Consider the following 19,828-nt stretch of genomic DNA (forward strand, 5'->3'; position numbering starts at 1 on the left):
ATTGCCCTCGTTACGCAGGAATTTGAAACACTGGGGATTGTGTTCAAAGCACGCCATTTTGATTCTATTGATAGGGCACAGTGCACGTTTTATTCTAAATGTGAGCCATAATGAGGGTCAGGTACCCGTAGTTTCCTGATCTGATTACTTTGTACATGTCGGCCCGCTGTATAATACGTATCGTCTTTGAGGCCAGACTGCCCCCACAGGCAAGATAAATAGGGTGGTCCCACGGAGAGGGACGCAGCACACCGTGTACCATAGTGGAATGATAACGAGGTAACTGTTTATACGCTGTGTCGAATACGTGTGATAATATTGAGATTGTTGGAAATATTTATTGTAATGTTGAATTTGTGTGGTTCATGTTACAGGTTGGATAAAGCACTGACACCCCCTCTGGCTATTCGTAGTAGCCGAGCGCCAGCTGATTGCGTTGAGTCCGGTGTGGACACTTGAATGCTCAATTAATCCAAACTGAGCCGTTTATGACTATTCGGATCCCTGTGGCCGCTCGTGTCGGCAAAGCCATCCACCTTCTCTGTCCAAATTGACCGAGGACTATTTATAGAAGCGGATATCATATATTTGAGTTGGCTGAAGATCCTTGACAAAGACAAGGCCCCTGTCTCCTCCCCAGCCTTGCGTACCATCATTTTATTGAAGACATGGGGGATACTGGTAGTGAGCGCAGCAAACCTTTACCAACTCGGTGTCCATGTGGATTTTGGGGGTAAGATGTCGCACATCATGTATTATTTGTTGTGGAGATGGGTTAATGTGGGGATGGTAATTAATGTCGCCTAGACTAAATCCATTGTTGTTCTGTTGGGCAGACCGGGTGGGGGTTGGGGATAAGTTGATATCTGAGCTAGCTACACAACTGATCTGAATGTTTTTATACATCTCCCCTCTGTCAGTGAGTGTAGTTCTATCAAAGCGTGAAATCTCCAGAGTATGACTTTACAACTGTGGTTTTGAATGTTTCCGTTTTTTGGTTAGAATCTGATGTGGTCTAGGCTATTCTTCGGTCTAGTTCGTTTAGCTAAGTCTCCTTAAATGGAAATGTAGCCAGTCATATAGCTGTGATATCCTAACTGAAGATGAAACGTTGGACACTTTATCCAATGTTCTCCCGACTGTCATTAGTGTAAACACAATCATCGAGTTACAGCACGTTCCTCCCTCACATTCCAGTCTCATTTGTGAAATAGAGGGACCAAGCAAAGATTCTAGGCAATGCTAGGAATAAAAAATGGTTGATTTGTTTGAACTGGGCAGTCAAACCTGTATGGGCAATGATGGGGAATTTTATTACCAAAACCCTGCCCATCTCTTTCGGCCCATGCACTCTACTAGTCACACTGAGGCTCTTCAGGGCAGGTAGCCTAGTGGTCTGCTGTTTTTCAGCGGAAAGGGAAGCTAGGTTGAAAATGGTTGTATCCCTGAACCGGAACATCCGGTTGTTGGCAACTTTGCTTAGGCTACATGTGAGCAAACTGAATTACTCACATCTGTCAATGTCAGGTGACGCAACCGGCAGCCTGTTTACTGCTCCTGCAGTCCACACCCGGTTTGAGGTGTCTGAAGCTTGTCAGTTTCCCCTCTGAAGGTCTCTCAGGCGTTCTTTCCTTGTAGCCCTTCCCTTGTGTGTTAAGCCTATCTCTTTTTAGAGTATGTCTGCTTACATCCAGAGCCATGAACACATCCTGTTCAGTTTGAGTATTGCTGTTGACTAGGACTGTCAGTCATGGCAGGCTATGCCTCATTAAACATTGGGAGGGGTGTCTATCTCAACACTGCAGGATATAGGCTTTGCATTTAGAAGTTGGCTAGTTTCAAGAAATCCGGGATGAATTAGCAGCGCCTTTCTGTTTTTGGTCAGTTCTTACCTGGTGCATAAAATTGTGACCGAGTGCAAAGGACAGTCTTTGATAATGACAGGCCCATAGATTTCTATGGACACTGTCCATTGGACAGATCATTCTAGACTGATATTATGTTTTGATCAACATGTTAGCTCAGCAGAAGCCTGTAGGAAGACGAGGCATTCGGTTATAATGCGTAAACTGAAAGTGGGTAGGCAGACAAGTCTTCAATGTAGTGAAAGGATTCAAGGATTAAGCTAGCATGGGGCTGGTCAGAACTCACTTCTATGATGGAGGCTTTTCTAGGTATAGGCTTAGACACTGTGCCGCTGAATGACACGTGATGTACGTGGGGAAATTGCTGTTAAGGTCGTGGTAGGATGAGTTCTAAATGTATCCTAAGTCAATTGGAACACTGCATTGGTCACGTTACCTCCAAAGGGCACAATGGGCTGAATACCTTCGTTCCAGCCTCTCCCATATTGACAGTGATCACAGAGCCCTAAACAGAAACGTCCCAGCATTGTGTCAGATGTCCAGAATGAGAACAACCATTAGCCAACCTCTGGAAACATGATGTCATTGAGGGAGGGATTCAAAGGAAAGCCTGAGAAAATGCTGCATGTTTAGTGGGAGATGTATTTTTTTGGTTGGGTTGAACATGTTTTTGATATTACATGGAAGGGTTTGGTTTGTTTGCATGCATGTGTCATGGAGTTTAGTCTGCCATGTGTTGAGTTGGACTTATTCTACATGATTAGGATTGTGAGAGGGGAGAACCTGTCTGCTTTGATGTTTGTTTTCTATATAGGCCTAGATTTTGTCTAGCCTATTTCTGACCAAAACATATTGTAATGTATACAGTATTGCAAAAATGTGATTGATCCACAACGATCTTGTGTAGTTGTTGGGCCTATCCATGTTGAGTTGACTAGCCTACTTGTCAGTAATGACCCCTCACTGGCCAGGTTGGTCAGTTGTCCTAAAAGTCAAAGCCTGTCAGGATGGCCTCTCCACACATCTGCTTAGCCTGGACTGATTAGCTTCTTAACCAATGAGGGATAAGATCAAAGGGATGTTGGTCTACCTGTCACTCATTTGTTGCTGTAAAAAATATCCACTTTATTACTACCTTGTGCTCCTTCCCTTTTGAACGATTTGTGACGCCCTTTACATTCCCCTCCCCCATAGCCTTTGTTTGTTTCCCCCTTCTCTTCTTCCCTGCCATGACTTTCTGTCATCTGTCACCCCTGCCATCAGCTTATTTTCACTCACTCTGTAGCTATGGCAACCTCGTAGGTCCATCAGACTGTCTGGGTACAAAAAAATGGCTCATGTTTGAGTGTCCTGAGCGGAATTGAAATAGTCATGCATGTTTTTATTTGTTGTTTAGCTGCAAATAAGAGGGGCAGATTGCGTTGACAAATTGTTTAGTGGGCTTGGTACCATCTTTCTGTGACTGATTTTTAAATTTTTTTTATCTCTCCCCAGGTCCAGTAAAACCATGAACCTCTGCTCAAAATGTTTTGCTGGTAAGCCTTCCCATATGTGTGGACAATGGGTTTCTGTTATGTGGCAGAGCTCTGTGTGTACCTGAGACATCAGGGGGGGGATGTGCAGATTTCTGCCTCGTGTGATGTCTCTGCTGTTTCTAACACTTTCGATTAGCCAGCTTAGTTCGTTAGACATATTTTGTAGAAGTAAAGTGTTTCCCCTTATGGTATAAAAATCCCTATGAAATATTCCATAGGCATGCTGTAAAAAAACTTCTTACTGGCATAATGGTGATCTCTCAAGAATGAGTAAGATTGGTGTCAGGGAAAATATTCACCCAGGTCTGATATCATGCATGCCTGTATGTCAGGGTTTTGACTCTCAAGCCTGCTGTGGTAAATGATTGCAGCTCTAAAATTGAGATTGTGACTGAGTTTTTTGTGACTGGCTTCTGTAGTCCTTTTTGGGAGGCGTGGAAGAGAGAAAGTATGCTGGAACTCTGGCAGTGTCCATGGAAACGAGTGCGCTCGGTGAAGACGGTACCTAAAGGGGCAGCATTGCTTAGAATAGATTTGATACACAAGAGCACAGCGACAGCAGAAATGACTTCTATGGAGGATTAAGATATGACCCAGCTGCTTTTTGAGCTTGTGCTGTTATGGTATGGGCAGTTGATGGATAAACTCTGGTAGCCTAAAATACGCTCATTCTGAGCCATTCCATCTAAGTTTATGATTGGCGTCTTGGGGGTGGTGATGCATGCCCCCACGTGTATATTTGTGTGCCAAATCAAATGTTTTGTCATGTGCTGAATACAACTGGTTTAGACTTTAATGTGAAATGCTTACTTACAAGCCTTTAACTAACAATGCAGTTCAAGAAATAGAGCTAAGAAAATATTTACTAAATAAACTAAAGTAAAACAATTTAATAAAATCTAGAAGTTAACACATTAACATTACTTAACAAATACGAGGCTATATACAAGGGGTACAGGTTAGTCGAGGTAATTTGTCAAGTGACTGCATAGATAATAAACGAGTAGCTGTAGTGTATAAAACGAGGGGGTGGCCATTTTGATTAATTGATCTGCAGTCTTATGGCTTCGGGGTAGAAGCTGTCAAGGAGCCTTTTGGTCCTAGACTTGGCGCTCTGGTAGCGCTTGCTGTGCGGTAGCAGAGAGCAGTCTGACTTGGGTGACTGGACTCTTTGACAATTACTTTGGGCCTTCCTCTTACACCGCCTAGTATATAGATCCTGGATGGCAGGAAGCTTGGACCCAGTGATGTTCTGAGCTGTACACACTACCCTCTGGAGCGCCTTTCGGTCAGATGCCGAGGGGGGGGTTGTACCCTCTTCACGACAGTCTTGGTGTGTTTGGACCATGATAGTTTGTTGGTGATGTGGACACCAAGGAACTTTAAGCTCTCAAACCCGTTCCACTTAATTCCCGCCGATGTTAATGGGGGGCCTGTTCGGCCCTCCTTTTCCTATAGTACACGATCATCTCCTTTGTCTTGCTCACATTGAGGGAGAGGTTGTTGTCCTGGCACCACACTGCCAGGTCTCTGACCTCCCTATAGGCGGTCTTATCGTTGTCAGTAATCAGGCCTACCACTTGTCGTCAGCAAACTTGATGGTGTTGGAGTTGTGCTTGGCCATGCAGTTGTGGGTGAACAGGGAGTACAAGAGGGGTCTAAGCACACACCCCTGAGTGGCCCCAGTAATGAGGATCAGCATGGCAGGTGTTGCCTACCCTTACCTCCTGGGGGGCAGCCAATCAGGAAGTCCAGGATTCAGTTGCAGTGGGAGGTGTTTAGTCCCAGGGTCCTTAGCTTAGTGATGCACTTTGTGGGCACTATGGTGTTGAACGCTGAGCTGTAGTCAATGAACAGCATTCTCACATAGGTGTTCCTTTTGTCCCGGTGGGAAAGGGCAGTGTGGAGTGCGATTGTGTCATCTGTATGCGAATTGGAGTGGGTCTAGGGTTTCCAGCATGATGGTGTTGATGTATTGAAGCAGCTGGTCTGTCAAGAGCCGATGTATGTGGTGCTTGGGGCTCTAAAAAGCATTATATTTAATCTCTTTCAGATATCGAGAAGAAGCAGACTGATGAGGACTGTGCCCCAAAACCCAGCCCGAGCACTGGGAGTACCCAATCGGCTGTCTTCAATAGCGAGATGAGTAGTAGCAGCAGCAAAAGTAGCCAATCCCTATTGTCGTCACCACTCACTAACTCCGAGCAGCCATCTGCATCAACCGAAGACCCTGTCCTCATGTTATCCAATACACAGGACGGTAAGATGAAGGGTCCACAACTTAGTTTTGAGATGTTGCACTTTCTGGAACCTTTGAAAATGAACTCCGCTATAGTAATTCATTCAGTCATTCAATCTGACATGGGTTCAAATACTATTTATGGTATTTCAATACTTTCATATACATTTTGAAGGAAGTATTTAAATATTTTTTTATTTGAAAATACAAGTATTTGGAAATTTATTAGGAAATACTTAAGTGTATTTTTAAATACTCAGATTTGAACCTAGGTCTGTATGGTCCTAGGGATATTTGGAAACAATTATTTGGAGAAAGTTTTGAATAGTATTTTACATTAACTTATTTAAATACTTAAATTGAGTTGAGACAGACACACACACCCACCCTTCAAACCCCCTATGCCCTTTTTGAAATCTCTTTCAAAGTCACAGATCTCTTCTAGCCAAGATAATGGTCAACTGACCATTTTTATGCATGACACCACCTTGCATCCTACTGCTGGCTTGGGTGTTATGAGGTGGCTGTCAATGTAAATAGTCTGGGTGGCCATTTGATTCATTGTTCAGCAGGCTTGTGGGTAGAAGTTAAGGAGCCTTTTGGACCTAGACCTGGTTCTCCGGTACCGCTTGCGGTGCAGTAGCAGAGAGAACAGTCTGACTTGGATGATTGGATTCTTTGGCAATTACTTTGGGCCTTCCTCTGACACTGCCTAGTATATAGGTCCTAGATGCAGGAAGCACAGTGATATACCGCTCCGTTCGTACTACCCTCTGTAGCGCACTACGGTCGATGCCAAGCAGTTTCCCTCCTTTTCCTGTAGACCACGATCAGCTTCTTTGTCTTGTTCGCATTGAGGGAGAGGTTGTTGTCCTGGCACCACACTGCTAGGTCACCGACGAGAGCCTATAGGGAGGTCAGAGATCAGGCCTACCACTGTTGGGTCGTCAGCAAACTTAATGATGGTGTTGGAGTTGTGCTGGGCCATGCAGTCGTGGGTGAATGGAGTACAGGAGGGGACTAAGCATGTACCCCTGAGGGGCCCAAGTGTTGAGGATCAGTGTGGCAGATGTGTTGTTGCCTACCCTTAACACCTAAGGGCAGCCCGTCAGGGAGTCCAGGATCCAATGGCAGAGGGAGGTGTTTAGTCCCAGGGTCCTTAGCGTAGTGATTACCTTTGAGGGCACTATGGTGTTGAATGCCGAGCTGTAGTCGATGAATAGCATTCTCACATAGGTGTTCCTTTTGTCCGGGTGGGAAAGGGCAGTGTTGAGTGCGATTGAGATTGCGTGATCTGTTGGCGCGGTATGTGAATTGGAGTAGGTCTAGGATTGAGGTCGACGGATTATGATTTTAACACCAATACCGATTTTATTGGAGGACCAAAAATAGCTGATACCGATTAATCGGCTGATTTAAAAAAAAATATAAAAAATAAAAAATTTAACAATATATATATTTTTGTAACGACAATTACAGCAATACTCAATGAACACTTATTTTAACTTAATATAATAGATAAATAAAATCATTTTAGTTTAAATAATGCAAAAACCGTGTTGGACATCAGCTATCCTTTAACTCGAAAATCTATCGCCAGTTTTGTACGGCGCAGCGCGGCTCGGAACGGAACATACCGGACCGATTTTTCTCTCCATGTCCCTGGATTTCAACTGCTCTCTGGACATTCACTCCCTGATCTCACAGCTAGCTGGCTGCTATCCGTGTGTCTATCTGCCTTCGTCGATTCCGGAGCAAACATCAATTACTCCGGAGCTAGCCAGCTCCGTCAATCACTCCTGAGCTCCGTCAATCACTCCTGGGCTGCAGTCACCTATCCGGACCCGTTTTACTGCCTACGCGGAGCCCCACCGGGCCTTCACAACTGGACTGCCGACGTTATCTACCCGAAGGAGATCCGGCTGGCTCCTCCGTCGCGACGTTACCTGAATGCCCATCTGCGGCCTGCTAACCGTTAGCTGTCATACCGGCTGCTCTCAGAATAGACAATCGGACAATTTATTTATTTTTATTATTATTATGTTTCTTCTTGGGCCTCTATAACTATATCTATTGTTTTTATTTTTTTTGTTGTTGTGTGATTTGGACTAATCCCCTCTACAACACGGAACTCCACTAATCTACTGACGGAACGCAAGAGGTGGCTAACAACAGACCTCCATCCTATGCTAGCTTGCTACCGATGTCCTGGCTAGCTGTCTAAATCGCCGTGACCCCCAAACCAACCTCTCCACTCCCTGGACCCTTTTGATCACTCGACTAAGTATGCTTTTGGATCCATTGCTGTTCTGGTTAGTGTTTATTGGCTTATTTCACTGTAGAGCCTCTAGTCCTGCTCACTATACCTTATCCAACTTATTAGTTCCACCACCCACACATGCAATGACATCTCCTGGTTTCAATGATGTTTCTAGAGACAATATATCTCTCTTCATCACTCAATACCTAGGTTTACCTCCACTGTATTCACATCCTACCATACCTTTGTCTGTACATTATACCTTGATGCTATTTTATCGCCCCCAGAAACCTCCTTTTACTCTCTGTTCCAGATGTTCTAGACGACCAATTCTTATTGCTTTTAGCCGTACCCTTATTCTTCTCCTCCTATGTTCCTCTGGCGATGTAGAGGTGAATCCAGGCCCTGCAGTGCCTAGCTCCACTCCTATTCCCCAGGCGCTCTCTTTTGATGACTTCTGTAACCGTAATAGCCTTGGTTTCATGCATGTTAACATTAGAAGCCTCCTCCCTAAGTTTGTTCTTTTCACTGCTTTAGCACACTCTGCCAACCCGGATGTTCTAGCTGTGTCTGAATCCTGGCTTAGGAAGACCACCAAAAATTCAGAAATTTTAATTCCAAACTACAACATTTTCAGACAAGATAGAACTGCCAAAGGGGGCGGTGTTGCAATCTACTGCAAAGAAAGCCTGCAGAGTTCTGTCCTACTATCCAGGTCTGTACCCAAACAATTTGAACTTCTACTTTTAAAAATCCACCTCTCTAAAAACAAGTCTCTCACCGTTGCCGCCTGCTATAGACCACCCTCTGCCCCCAGCTGTGCTCTGGACACCATATGTGAACTGATTGCCCCCCATCTATCTTCAGAGCTCGTGCTGCTAGGCGACCTAAACTGGAACATGCTTAACACCCCAGCCATCCTACAATCTAAACTTGATGCCCTCAATCTCACACAAATTATCAATGAACCTACCAGGTACCCCCCCAAAGCCTTAAACACGGGCACCCTCATAGATATCATCCTAACCAACTTCCCCTCTAAATACACCTCTGCTGTCTTCAACCAAGATCTCAGCGATCATTGCCTGCATCCGTAATGGGTCAGCGGTCAAACGACCTCCACTCATCACTGTAAAACGCTCCCTGAAACACTTCAGCGAGCAGGCCTTTCTAATCGACCTGGCCGGGGTGTCCTGGAAGGATATTGATCTCATCCCGTCAGTAGAGGATGCCTGGATATTTTTTTTAAATGCCTTCCTAACAATCTTAAATAAACATGCCCCATTCAAGAAAATTAGAACCAGGAACAGATATAGCCCTTGGTTCTCCCCAGACCTGACTGCCCTTAACCAACACAAAAACATCCTATGGCGTTCTGCATTCGCATCGAACAGCCCCCGTGATATGCAGCTGTTCAGGGAAGCTAGAAACCGTTATACACAGGCAGTTAGAAAAGCCAAGGCTAGCTTTTTCAAGCAGAAATTTGCTTCCTGCAACACTAACTCAAAAAGTTCTGGGACACTGTAAAGTCCATGGAGAATAAGAACACCTCCTCCCAGCTGCCCACTGCACTGAAGATAGGAAACACTGTCACCACTGATAAATCCACCATAATTGAGAATTTCAATAAGCATTTTTCTACGGCTGGCCATGCTTTCCACCTGGCAACTCCTACCCCGGTCAACAGCACTGCACCCCCAACAGCAACTCGCCCAAGCCTTCCCCATTTCTCCTTCTCCCAAATCCATTCAGCTGAAGTTCTGAAAGAGCTGAAAAATCTGGACCCCTACAAATCAGCCGGGCTAGACAATCTGGACCCTTTCTTTCTAAAATTATCTGCCGAAATTGTTGCCACCCCTATTACTAGCCTGTTCAACCTCTCTTTCGTGTCATCTGAGATTCCCAAAGATTGGAAAGCAGCTGCGGTCATCCCCTCTTCAAAGGGGGGACACTCTTGACCCAAACTGTTACAGACCTATATCTATCCTACCATGCCTTTCTAAGGTCTTGAAAGCCAAGTCAACAAACAGATTACCGACCATTTCGAATCTCACCATACCTTCTCTGCTATGCAATCTGGTTTCAGAGCTGGTCATGGGTGCACCTCAGCCACGCTCAAGGTCCTAAACGATATCTTAACCGCCATCGATAAGAAACATTACTGTGCAGCCGTATTCATTGATCTGGCCAAGGCTTTCGACTCTGTCAACCACCGCATCCTCATCGGCAGACTCGACAGCCTTGGTTTCTCAAATGATTGCCTCGCCTGGTTCACCAACTACTTCTCTGATAGAGTTCAGTGTGTCAAATCGGAGGGTCTGCTGTCCGGACCTCTGGCAGTCTCTATGGGGGTGCCACAGGGTTCAATTCTTGACCGACTCTCTTCTCTGTATACATCAATGAGGTCGCTCTTGCTGCTGGTGAGTCTCTGATCCACCTCTACGCAGACGACACCATTCTGTATACTTCCGGCCCTTCTTTGGACACTGTGTTAACAACCCTCCAGGCAAGCTTCAATGCCATACAACTCTCCTTCCGTGGCCTCCAATTGCTCTTAAATACAAGTAAAACTAAATGCATGCTCTTCAACCGATCGCTACCTGCACCTACCTGCCTGTCCAACATCACTACTCTGGACGGCTCTGACTTAGAATACGTGGACAACTACAAATACTTAGGTGTCTGGTTAGACTGTAAACTCTCCTTCCAGACCCATATCAAACATCTCCAATCCAAAGTTAAATCTAGAATTGGCTTCCTATTTCGCAACAAAGCATCCTTCACTCATGCTGCCAAACATACCCTTGTAAAATTGACCATCCTACCAATCCTCGACTTTGGCGATGTCATTTACAAAATAGCCTCCAATACCCTACTCAACAAATTGGATGCAGTCTATCACAGTGCAATCCGTTTTGTCACCAAATCCCCATATACTACCCACCATTGCGACCTGTACGCTCTCGTTGGCTGGCCCTCGCTTCATACTCGTCGCCAAACCCACTGGCTCCATGTCATCTACAAGACCCTGCTAGGTAAAGTCCCCCTTATCTCAGCTCGCTGGTCACCATAGCATCTCCCACCTGTAGCACACGCTCCAGCAGGTATATCTCTCTAGTCACCCCCAAAACCAATTCTTTCTTTGGCCGCTCTCCTTCCAGTTCTCTGCTGCCAATGACTGGAACGAACTACAAAAATCTCTTAAATTGGAAACACTTATCTCCCTCACTAGCTTTAAGCACCAACTGTCAGAGCATCTTACAGATTACTGCACCTGTACATAGCCCACCTATAATTTAGCCCAAACAACTACCTCTTTCCCAACTGTATTTAATTTATTTATTTATTTTGCTCCTTTGCACCCCATTATTTTTATTTCTACTTTGCACATTCTTCCATTGCAAAACTACCATTCCAGTGTTTTACTTGCTATATTGTATTTACTTTGCCACTATGGCCTTTTTTGCCTTTACCTCCCTTCTCACCTAATTTGCTCACATTGTATATAGACTTGTTTTTTTTTACTGTATTATTGACTGTATGTTTGTTTTACTCCATGTGTAACTCTGTGTCGTTGTATGTGTCGAACTGCTTTGCTTTATCTTGGCCAGGTCGCAATTGTAAATGAGAACTTGTTCTCAACTTGCTTACCTGGTTAAATAAAGGTGAAATAAAAAAAAGTTGGAGAAGAAAGTAAAAGTGCAATATGTACCCTGTAAAAAGCTATCGTTTAGGTTCCTTGCTCAGAACATGAGACCATATGAAAGCTGGTGGTTCCTTTTAACATGAGTCTTCAATATTCCCAGTTAAGAAGTTTTAGGTTGTAGTTATTATAGGAATTATGACGGTCAACTATTTCTCTCTATACCATTTGTATTTCATATACCTTTGACTATTGGATGTTCTAATAGGCACTTTAGTATTGCCAGCCTAATCTCGGGAGTTGATAGGCTTGAAGTCATAAACAGCGCTGTGCTTCAAGCATTGCTTCTGGCAAACGCAGTGCTGTTTGAATGAATGCTTGCGAGCATGCTGATGCCTACCACCCCGCAGTCAGACTGCTCTATCAAATCAGACTTAATTATAATAAACACACAAATACGAGCCTTAGGTCATTAATATGGTCAAATCCGGAAACTATCATTTCGAAAACAAAACGTTGATTCTTTCAGTGAAATGCGTAACCATTCCGTATTTTATCGAATCTTGCTGTTACATTGCACAGCCTTCAATGTTATGTCATAATTATGTAAAATTCTGGCAAATTAATTACGGCCTTTGTAAGGAAGAAATGGTCTTCACCAGGTGGCCCAAACTGCTGCATATACCCTGACTCTGCGTGCAATGGACGCAAGAGAAATGACACAATTTCCCTAGTTAATATTGCCTGCTAACATTAATTTCTTTTAACTAAATATGCAAGTTTAAAAAATATATTTGTGTATTGATTTTAAGGAAGGGATTGATGTTCATGGTTAGGTACATTGGTGCAACGATAGTGCTTTTTCGGCAATGCGCTTTTGTGAAATCATCACCTGTTTGGCGAAGTAGGCTGTGATTCAATGATAAATTAACAGGCACTGCATTGATTATATGCAACGCAAGACAAGCTACTTAACTACACATGGTTGATATTAGGTTAACTAGTGATTATGTGATTGATTTTTCATAAGATAAGTTTAATGCTAGCTAGCAACCTGGTCTTTTCCTTTTTTCTCTTTAGTTCATTCTCTTGGTTGTTGGTGCATTGGGGGGGGTTCTTATATTTTTTTGGGGGGGGGGCTGTGGGAGGGACCTCAAATGGTTGAGGGACAGCTTTTGGGGGAACTGGGGGGGAGATCTTGGAGGGTTCGGGTTCACATTTTTTGGGCTGATGGTAGATTTGTCAACGTGCCCTTGAGCAGGGCATTGACTCTGGATGCTTCTGTGTGTCGCTGTGAATGGGAATCTGTTGGATGACTGATATGATGTAGTTGTTGAGCGGCTTCAGTGCAAGTATATTGTATGTTTCGGCTATACAAAAAAACTAGAAACCTACCGTGGCTCCTTGCTGCACTCATGTAACATGTGGTCAGCCTGCCACGCAGTCTTCTCGTGGATTGCAATGTAATTGGCATCCAAAAATGCTGATTACCAATTGTTAAGAGAACTTGAAATCGGGCCTGATTTAATCCGTCGACCTCTAGTCTAGGGTTTCCGGGATGATGGTGTTGATATGAGCCATGACCAGCCTTTCAAAGCACTTCATGGCTACCGACTAGTCATTTACGCAGGTTACTTTCGCTTTCTTGGGCACAGGGACTATGGTGGTCTGTTTGAATCGTGTAGGTATTACAGACTCTGTTAGGGAGAAGTTGAACATATCAGTGAAGACTCTTGCCAGTTGGTCTACGCATGCGTAGAGTACACGTCCTGGTAATCCGTCTGGCCCCCGCGGCTTTGTGAATGCTGGCCTGTTTAAAGGTCTTGCTCTCATGGGCTAGGGAGCGCGTCATCAGTCGTCCAGAACATCTCGTGCATGCTTCAGTGTTGCTTGCCTTGAAGCGAGCATAAAAGGAATTTAGCTCGTCTGGTAGGCTCGTGTCACTGGGCAGCTCACGGCTGGGTTTCACTTGGTAGTACATAATAGTTTGCTAGCCCTGCCACATCTGACGAGAGCCGGCGTAGTAGGATTCAATCTTAGTCCTGTATTGACACTGCCTGCTTGATGGTTCTGAGGGCATAGCGGGATTTCTTTTAAGCATCTGGATTAGTGTCCCGCTCCTTGAAAGCGGCAGCTCTAGCCTTTAGCTCATTGCAGATGTTGCTTGTAATCCATAACTTCTGGTTGGAATATGTACGTACTAGAGGTCGGCCGATAATTGGGGCCGATTTTTAAAGTTTTCATAACAATCTGCAGTTTTAGACACAGATTGTGGCCGATTACATTGCATTCCACGAGGAGACTGCGTGGCAGGCTGACTTGACTACCTGTTATGCGAGTGCAGCAAGCCAAGGTAAGTTGCTAGCTAGCATTAAACCTATCAATCTTAACATAATCACCAGTTAACTACACATGGTTGATATTACTAGTTTATCTAGCTTGTCCTGTGTTGCATATAATCAATGTGGTGTCAATTTCTCATCGAATTACAGCCTACTTTGCCAAACGGGTGACGATTTAAGCACATTCATGAAAAAAAGCACTGTCGTTGCACTAATGTGTACCTAACCATAAACATCAGTGCCCTTCTTTAAAATCAATACACAAGTATATATTTTTTACCGCTAACATGAATTTCTTTTAACTAGGGAAATGGTGTCACTTCTCTTGCGTTCTGTGCAAGCAGAGTCGGGGTATATGCAGCAGTTAGTTCGCAACAAGCCAGGCGGCCCAATGTGAAGATCATTTCCAAACAAAGACCATACATAATTATGACATAACATTGAAGGTTGTGCAATGTAACAGCAATATTTATACTTAGGGATGCCACCCGTTAGATAAAATACGGAACTGTTCCGTATTTCACTGAAATAATAAACATTTTGTTTTAGAAATGATAGTTTCCGGATTTGACCATATTAATGACCTAAGGCTCGTATTTCTGTGTTTATTATAATTAAGTCCATGATTTGATAGAGCAGTCTGACTGAGCGTTGGTAGGCAGCAGCAGACTCGTAAGCATTCATTCAAACAGCACTTTCGTGCACTGGTGTAACCGATGTCAAATGGTTAGCGGGGTGCGTGCTAATAGCGTTGCACTCGCTCTGAGACCTTGAAGTAGTTGTTCCTCTTGCTCTGCAAGGCTTTTGTGGAGCGATGGGTAACGATGCTTCGAGGGTGACTATCGATGTGTCCCTGGTTCGAGCCCAGGTAGGGGCGAGGAGAGGGACGGAAGCTATACTGTTACACTGGCAATACTGAAGTGCCTATAAGAACATCCAAAAGTCAAAGGTATATGAAATACAAATGGTATAGAGAAAAATTGTCCTATAATAACTACAACCTAAGACTTCTATCCTGGGAATATTGAAGACTCATGTTAAAAGGAACCACCGGCTTTCATATGTTCTGAGCAAGGAACTTAAACGTTAGCTTTTTTTTACATGCCACATATTGCACTTTTACTTTCTTCTCCAACACTTTGTTTTTGCATTATTTAAACCAAATTTAACATGTTCCATTATTGATGTATTATATTAAGTTAAAATAACTGTTCATTCAGTATTGTTGTAATTGTCATTATTACAATTAAATAAAAATCCCCAATTTTTTTTTAAATCGGTATTTCTGGTCCTCCAATCGTTATCGGCGTTAAAGTCAGTCGCTCGACCTCTAGTACGTACAGTCACTGTGGGGACGACGTCGTCGATGCACTTTATTGATGAAGCCGGTGAAAGGTGGTATACTCCTGAGTGGTGCAGCGGTCTAAGGCACTGCATCTCAGTGCTGGAGGCATTCACTACAGACCCTGGTTCGATTCCAGGCTTTATCGCAGCTGGCTGTGATTGGGAGTCCCATAGGGCAGCGCACAATTGGCTTAGTGTTAGGGTTTGGCTGGGGTAGGCTGTCATTGTAAATAAGAATTTGTTCTTAACTGACTTGCCTAGTTAAATACAATTAATGCCATCGCAAGGGTGTTAACCCGGGTGTCCTGGCTAAATTTCCAATTTAGCCCTCATACCATCATGGCCACCTAATCATCCCCAGCTTCCAATTGACTCCTTCGCCCCCTCTCCCGGTAGCTATTCCCCAGGTTATTGCTGTAAATGAAAATGTGTTCTGTCAATTTATCTGGTAAAATAAAAACAATTAAGAAATTAGCATCCCAAAATTAACTCCGTAACCACACGTGTGGAACCACTTGCTTTCAATGTACACTTAGTGTACAAAACATTAGGAACACCCTCCTAATATTTAGTTTGCCCTCAGAACAACTTCAATTTGTTGGGCATGGACAACAAGGTGTCTAAAGAGTTCCACTGGGATGCTGGCCCATGTTGACTCCAATGCTTCCCACAGTTAAGTTGGCTGGATGTCCTTTAGCTGGTGGACCATTCTTGATACACACTGGAAACTTAAGGGTGGAAACCTCCACCCAGCAGCTTTGCAGTTCTTGACACAAACCAGTGCACCTGGCACCTACCATACCCAGTCCAAAGGCACTTAAACATTTTGTCTTGTCCGTTCACCCTCTGAATGGCACACAAACAATCCATGTCTCTGCTTAAAAATCTTTCTTTAACCGGTCTCCTCTCATCTACATTGAATGACGTAGACTTAACATGTGATCATAGCTTTCACCCGGTGTCTATCATGGAAAGAGCCTGTGTTCTTAATGTTTTGTACACTCAGTGTATATACTGTATGTATTTCATGATCTGTGTTGGCAGAGGTCTGTAAGGTTGGACTGACGGCTTGCTTCTATTTCTGCCTCTGGAGGAGTGGTTCTGTGTGTGTCTTACTCTGCTGGCAATGCATGCACTCAGCCTGGCCTAGATAGGACGCATAGTGGGGCAACATAGTTGCACTGACAATCTTAAGATCTGCTTGCTTCTCCCAGGATTTCATTTAAGGTTCCCAGTTTTAAACCAACTGCAGTATCTTGTGTTTTTGTTGTTACCTTCATGTTAATGTAAGGGTATGTTGATATAAACAGAGACTTGGCATGTCAGGATTTTTATATGGATTTTGAAGTTACTTGAGCTTATTTTATTACATAACATTGCCACAAGGTCTTATATTCAAGATTGTTTTGTCTCCAAAGCTGTATCTAATTCCCTGCTTCTTGGTCTAGGTGACACACGAGGCTCAAGAGGCTCTTGATCAATGAGGAATGTTTCCTGTCTTACACTTTTTTTTTTCTTTTTTTTCTTTCTCTCTCCACAGAACTATTATCATGCACAGAAACAGCCCAAGGTACCCTCTGTACGCCCAAAAAACGTCCTTGCGAATCAGGTACAGCCTTGCTCCTGCTCCCTGTGTTTGTGCAAAACTGTACGTTGGACTCTGACACCGTGTAACCTTCTGTTCTTTCAGCTTCAGGGCTGGAGAGCGAGGCGTCACCGGAGAAACGGGCACGGGGGGACTCTGAGGAGGGGGAGGCGGTTAGCGAGGAGCCTAGCCCAGGACCCAAGCAGAAAAACCGCCGGCGCTGCTATCGCTGCCAAACCAAACTGGAGCTGGTACAGCAGGAACTGGGCTCCTGTCGCTGCGGTAAGTACTGCATGGGAACGACACAAACACATCTGCCCTTAGTTTTCATGTCTCCTAACTGCGACTTCAGTCATTTTAACATTGTTCTCCTTCTGTCTTTCTTCCTCTCCTAGGCTACGTGTTCTGCATGCTGCACCGTCTACCTGAGCAGCACGACTGCCTGTTCGACCACCTGGGGCGTGGGCGTGAGGAGGCCGTCCTCAAGATGGTGAAGCTGGACCGCAAGGTGGGCCGCTCGTGCCAGCGCATTGGAGAAGAGTGCTCCTGAGTTGCTCCCATTGACCGCCCGTCTCCACACTAGGCACTTCAAGAGGGTGAAAGGAGCGAGGGAGGGAGTGGGGAGAAGGGAAAGTGAGCGGGGGTAGAAGGGAGAGCGAGCATGGTTGAAATAGACTCACAATTTGCCCCATCATTCTGGATCTGAGTATTGTTGATCCACTCCTGTTAGTTTTGACAGTTTGGACTCTGACTTTGACACTGTCACCACGGCAACCTCTGGAGCCACACTGTCACTATCGCATGTTCATTTTCACAGCCTTAACTCGCCCAGTCTTCAGATTCAATAAGGACCCTATAAAGAAAGAACGGTCAGATTATTTATTTTAGTACACAGCAGCGTCGCCATAGCGCAACACTCTTTTTTTCCCCCTCTGCTTCACCGATCACAAAAGACTGTCTGCAACAGTACTTCCTATATGAAACTGACCTCTCTCTCCTTACCGGCTCCTTAGTTGTCTTTGTCAGCAGGTTTTCACTATGTCAATGGTCACTAAGGAACGGAACATAGACCTGTCTGTCCCTAGACCACTCCTCAGGTTGTAGGAGGGTGGGATATCGACCTTTAACTCCCACCTTATTTTCTCTTTTCCTTGCCCAATGGCTCTGCATGGCATTGGATTGAATTGGCTTGTGTGTTGAGTGAGGACATTGTTCCCCAGGTCCTGGGTCAGTTGTTGTGTGGCTGTGTTTGTTCCTATGAGTCTCTGCCAGAGTGGTTTGAATCCAAACCAGACCACTAACCTTTGTACTGCAGCCAACCTCCTCCTCCGCTCCTCTGTTGGATCAGTCTGAACAAATGGACTGGAGACACACAAGCAGAAGCTCTTCTCTGCCTGCTGCCCTTTGAATGAGTGATGCTGTTCCTGCTCTTTGTTTTGTAATGCACTCTACTCCCTCTTCTGTACATACAAAATCCCTGACTCCTTGGACTATTGAACCATGGCTGTTCACATGGCCATAATAGAATACCACTTAGAATGCATGCCTGATATGTTGGTTCATTCTAAGTAGTATACTGCTAGTCTGTTCCATATTTTCTCCTACTACCCTAGTCACACTACTTGACTGTGCTGGTCCCAATGCTCATCTCATTCTTCACTCCATCCCCCTCTCCTCTGCTTCCTTCGACTCTCACTGGTCCCCTTCTGGTGCGAGGGATGATTTGAAGGACTGAGGGAGTGATGTGTAGTGGTCAACAACAAAAAAGGAGCGTACCGTTGTGGCTGGTTTTATTTTGATATTTTGCGACCTGTTCTCGCGAGTGCTAATGGAAGAAATTAATATCTTTCTGTATCTTAAAAGAAATTGTATTTAACCATATGGTTTTGATTTACTTACACACTAGCATAGCACTGCATATTTAGTTAAATGTATAAAAAATAACTTTGTTTTCTCTTATTGTATTTGGCCTTTTTGCTGAGGATGATTAAACTGGATTTGAGGAGTGGGTCGTCTGTGTGATCTTTAAAGTTGAAGTGTATAATGGGTGACTTTATAAGGAGTCCATCAAACAACGAAGTGCAAACCTTATTGTCAATATCCGTAATGGGGGGGGAAGCTAAAATTGACACTTTTTACATACAACTTGTGTGAAAAGTAGACATACTTTTGACTGACAAAGGAACAATAAATATCATACGATTGCGTCTGTGCCCGTACCCTTCTGATTTGTGTTAACTTAATCTAGCCCTTGTTTTGAGGATTGCCCAAACCCTTTCCCTGTTAATGTCCTCTATTGCCCCACTTCTCTGCTCAAAAGGTGAAGTTGAACACCTGCTCGCTGAACATCTCATTCCAAGATCATGGGCATTAGTTTCCCAAAACATCTCAGGTGCTGAAACTGCCCAAACCCCATCTTGCTTAATGAAACACAGCAATTAAAATGTGCTCCCTGTTCAAAATTAGATGCACATCAAATTAATTTAACTTAGGATCTGAATGTCAGTGTGATCTGTCACTATTTCAGTGTAAAGACTAAGATTGTTACTCTGTACATAACAAGTGCAAGTTATGTATTTCAACAGCATACTGTATGCACACAAACACAGTAAATATTTTTCATACGTAAAGGAAGAAAAATAAGCTTATTTGCACTACTGTATGGAATAGATAAAGAACCTGTCAAAAGTCACACACTCCATTTCGAAAACAATTTAATTTCTGTTTTGGTCCGGCCACAGATAATCAACACCACAGCCGTTATTCTCCTTGGTCCGGGGGGGGATATCTTCTGGCAAGGATTCAGCTGGAATGTCACCACAAGGTGGCTTCCATCGCCTAGTGAAGGGCCATATGTTCATGGGGTTTGCGATCATACCACCACCATGCTGAAAACGCAATGGGGTTGAGAATTGTAAACCTGGTATGGTCATGGAAACCGTTGCGAGCCTGATGGAAACTCACATTGTCCCAAATTAGAACATTTGCTGCTCAGGGTCACCTGACCGTCTGAAA

The 19,828-nt window shown here is 44.2% G+C and overlaps 1 protein-coding gene and 1 long non-coding RNA gene across 4 annotated transcripts in view; one reads left to right on the plus strand and one right to left on the minus strand.

The window, feature by feature from the left end:
• Positions 1-18,818, plus strand: LOC115139174 (AN1-type zinc finger protein 3-like). Of its 2 annotated transcripts, XM_029676306.2 has the most exons (7): positions 6-279; positions 375-733; positions 3,360-3,400; positions 5,454-5,660; positions 16,769-16,837; positions 16,919-17,095; positions 17,209-18,818. In XM_029676306.2, exons 2-7 carry the CDS (start codon positions 669-671, stop codon positions 17,361-17,363), a joined length of 714 nt encoding a protein of 237 aa, XP_029532166.1. In that variant the 5' UTR covers positions 6-279; positions 375-668; the 3' UTR covers positions 17,364-18,818. The 2 variants fall into 2 exon arrangements, with proteins under 2 accessions (XP_029532167.1, XP_029532166.1); XM_029676307.2 differs by lacking the exon at positions 16,769-16,837 and having other exon boundaries at positions 1-279.
• Positions 16,581-19,828, minus strand: part of LOC115139175 (uncharacterized) — a 23,758-nt gene continuing 20,510 nt past the window's right edge. For both annotated transcript variants that reach the window (XR_003865078.2, XR_003865077.2), the window contains exons 3-4: positions 17,239-17,399; positions 16,581-17,102 (exon numbers count right to left, since the gene is read on the minus strand). This is a non-coding gene — a long non-coding RNA (uncharacterized LOC115139175). The remainder of the gene's footprint in view (positions 17,103-17,238; positions 17,400-19,828) is intronic.

Source organism: Oncorhynchus nerka, linkage group LG13, assembly GCF_034236695.1.
Source record: "Oncorhynchus nerka isolate Pitt River linkage group LG13, Oner_Uvic_2.0, whole genome shotgun sequence".
Lineage (NCBI taxonomy): Eukaryota > Metazoa > Chordata > Actinopteri > Salmoniformes > Salmonidae > Oncorhynchus > Oncorhynchus nerka.

Excerpts from the sequence above, each read along its gene's own strand:
- LOC115139174 (XM_029676306.2), top strand. The coding sequence starts at position 669 with ATGGGGGATACTGGTAGTGAGCGCAGCAAACCTTTACCAACTCGGTGT. Across the intron at positions 5,661-16,768 it reads GTTATCCAATACACAGGACG|AACTATTATCATGCACAGAA; the intron begins GTAAGATGAAGG and ends CTCTCTCCACAG. Across the intron at positions 16,838-16,918 it reads AAAACGTCCTTGCGAATCAG|CTTCAGGGCTGGAGAGCGAG; the intron begins GTACAGCCTTGC and ends CTGTTCTTTCAG.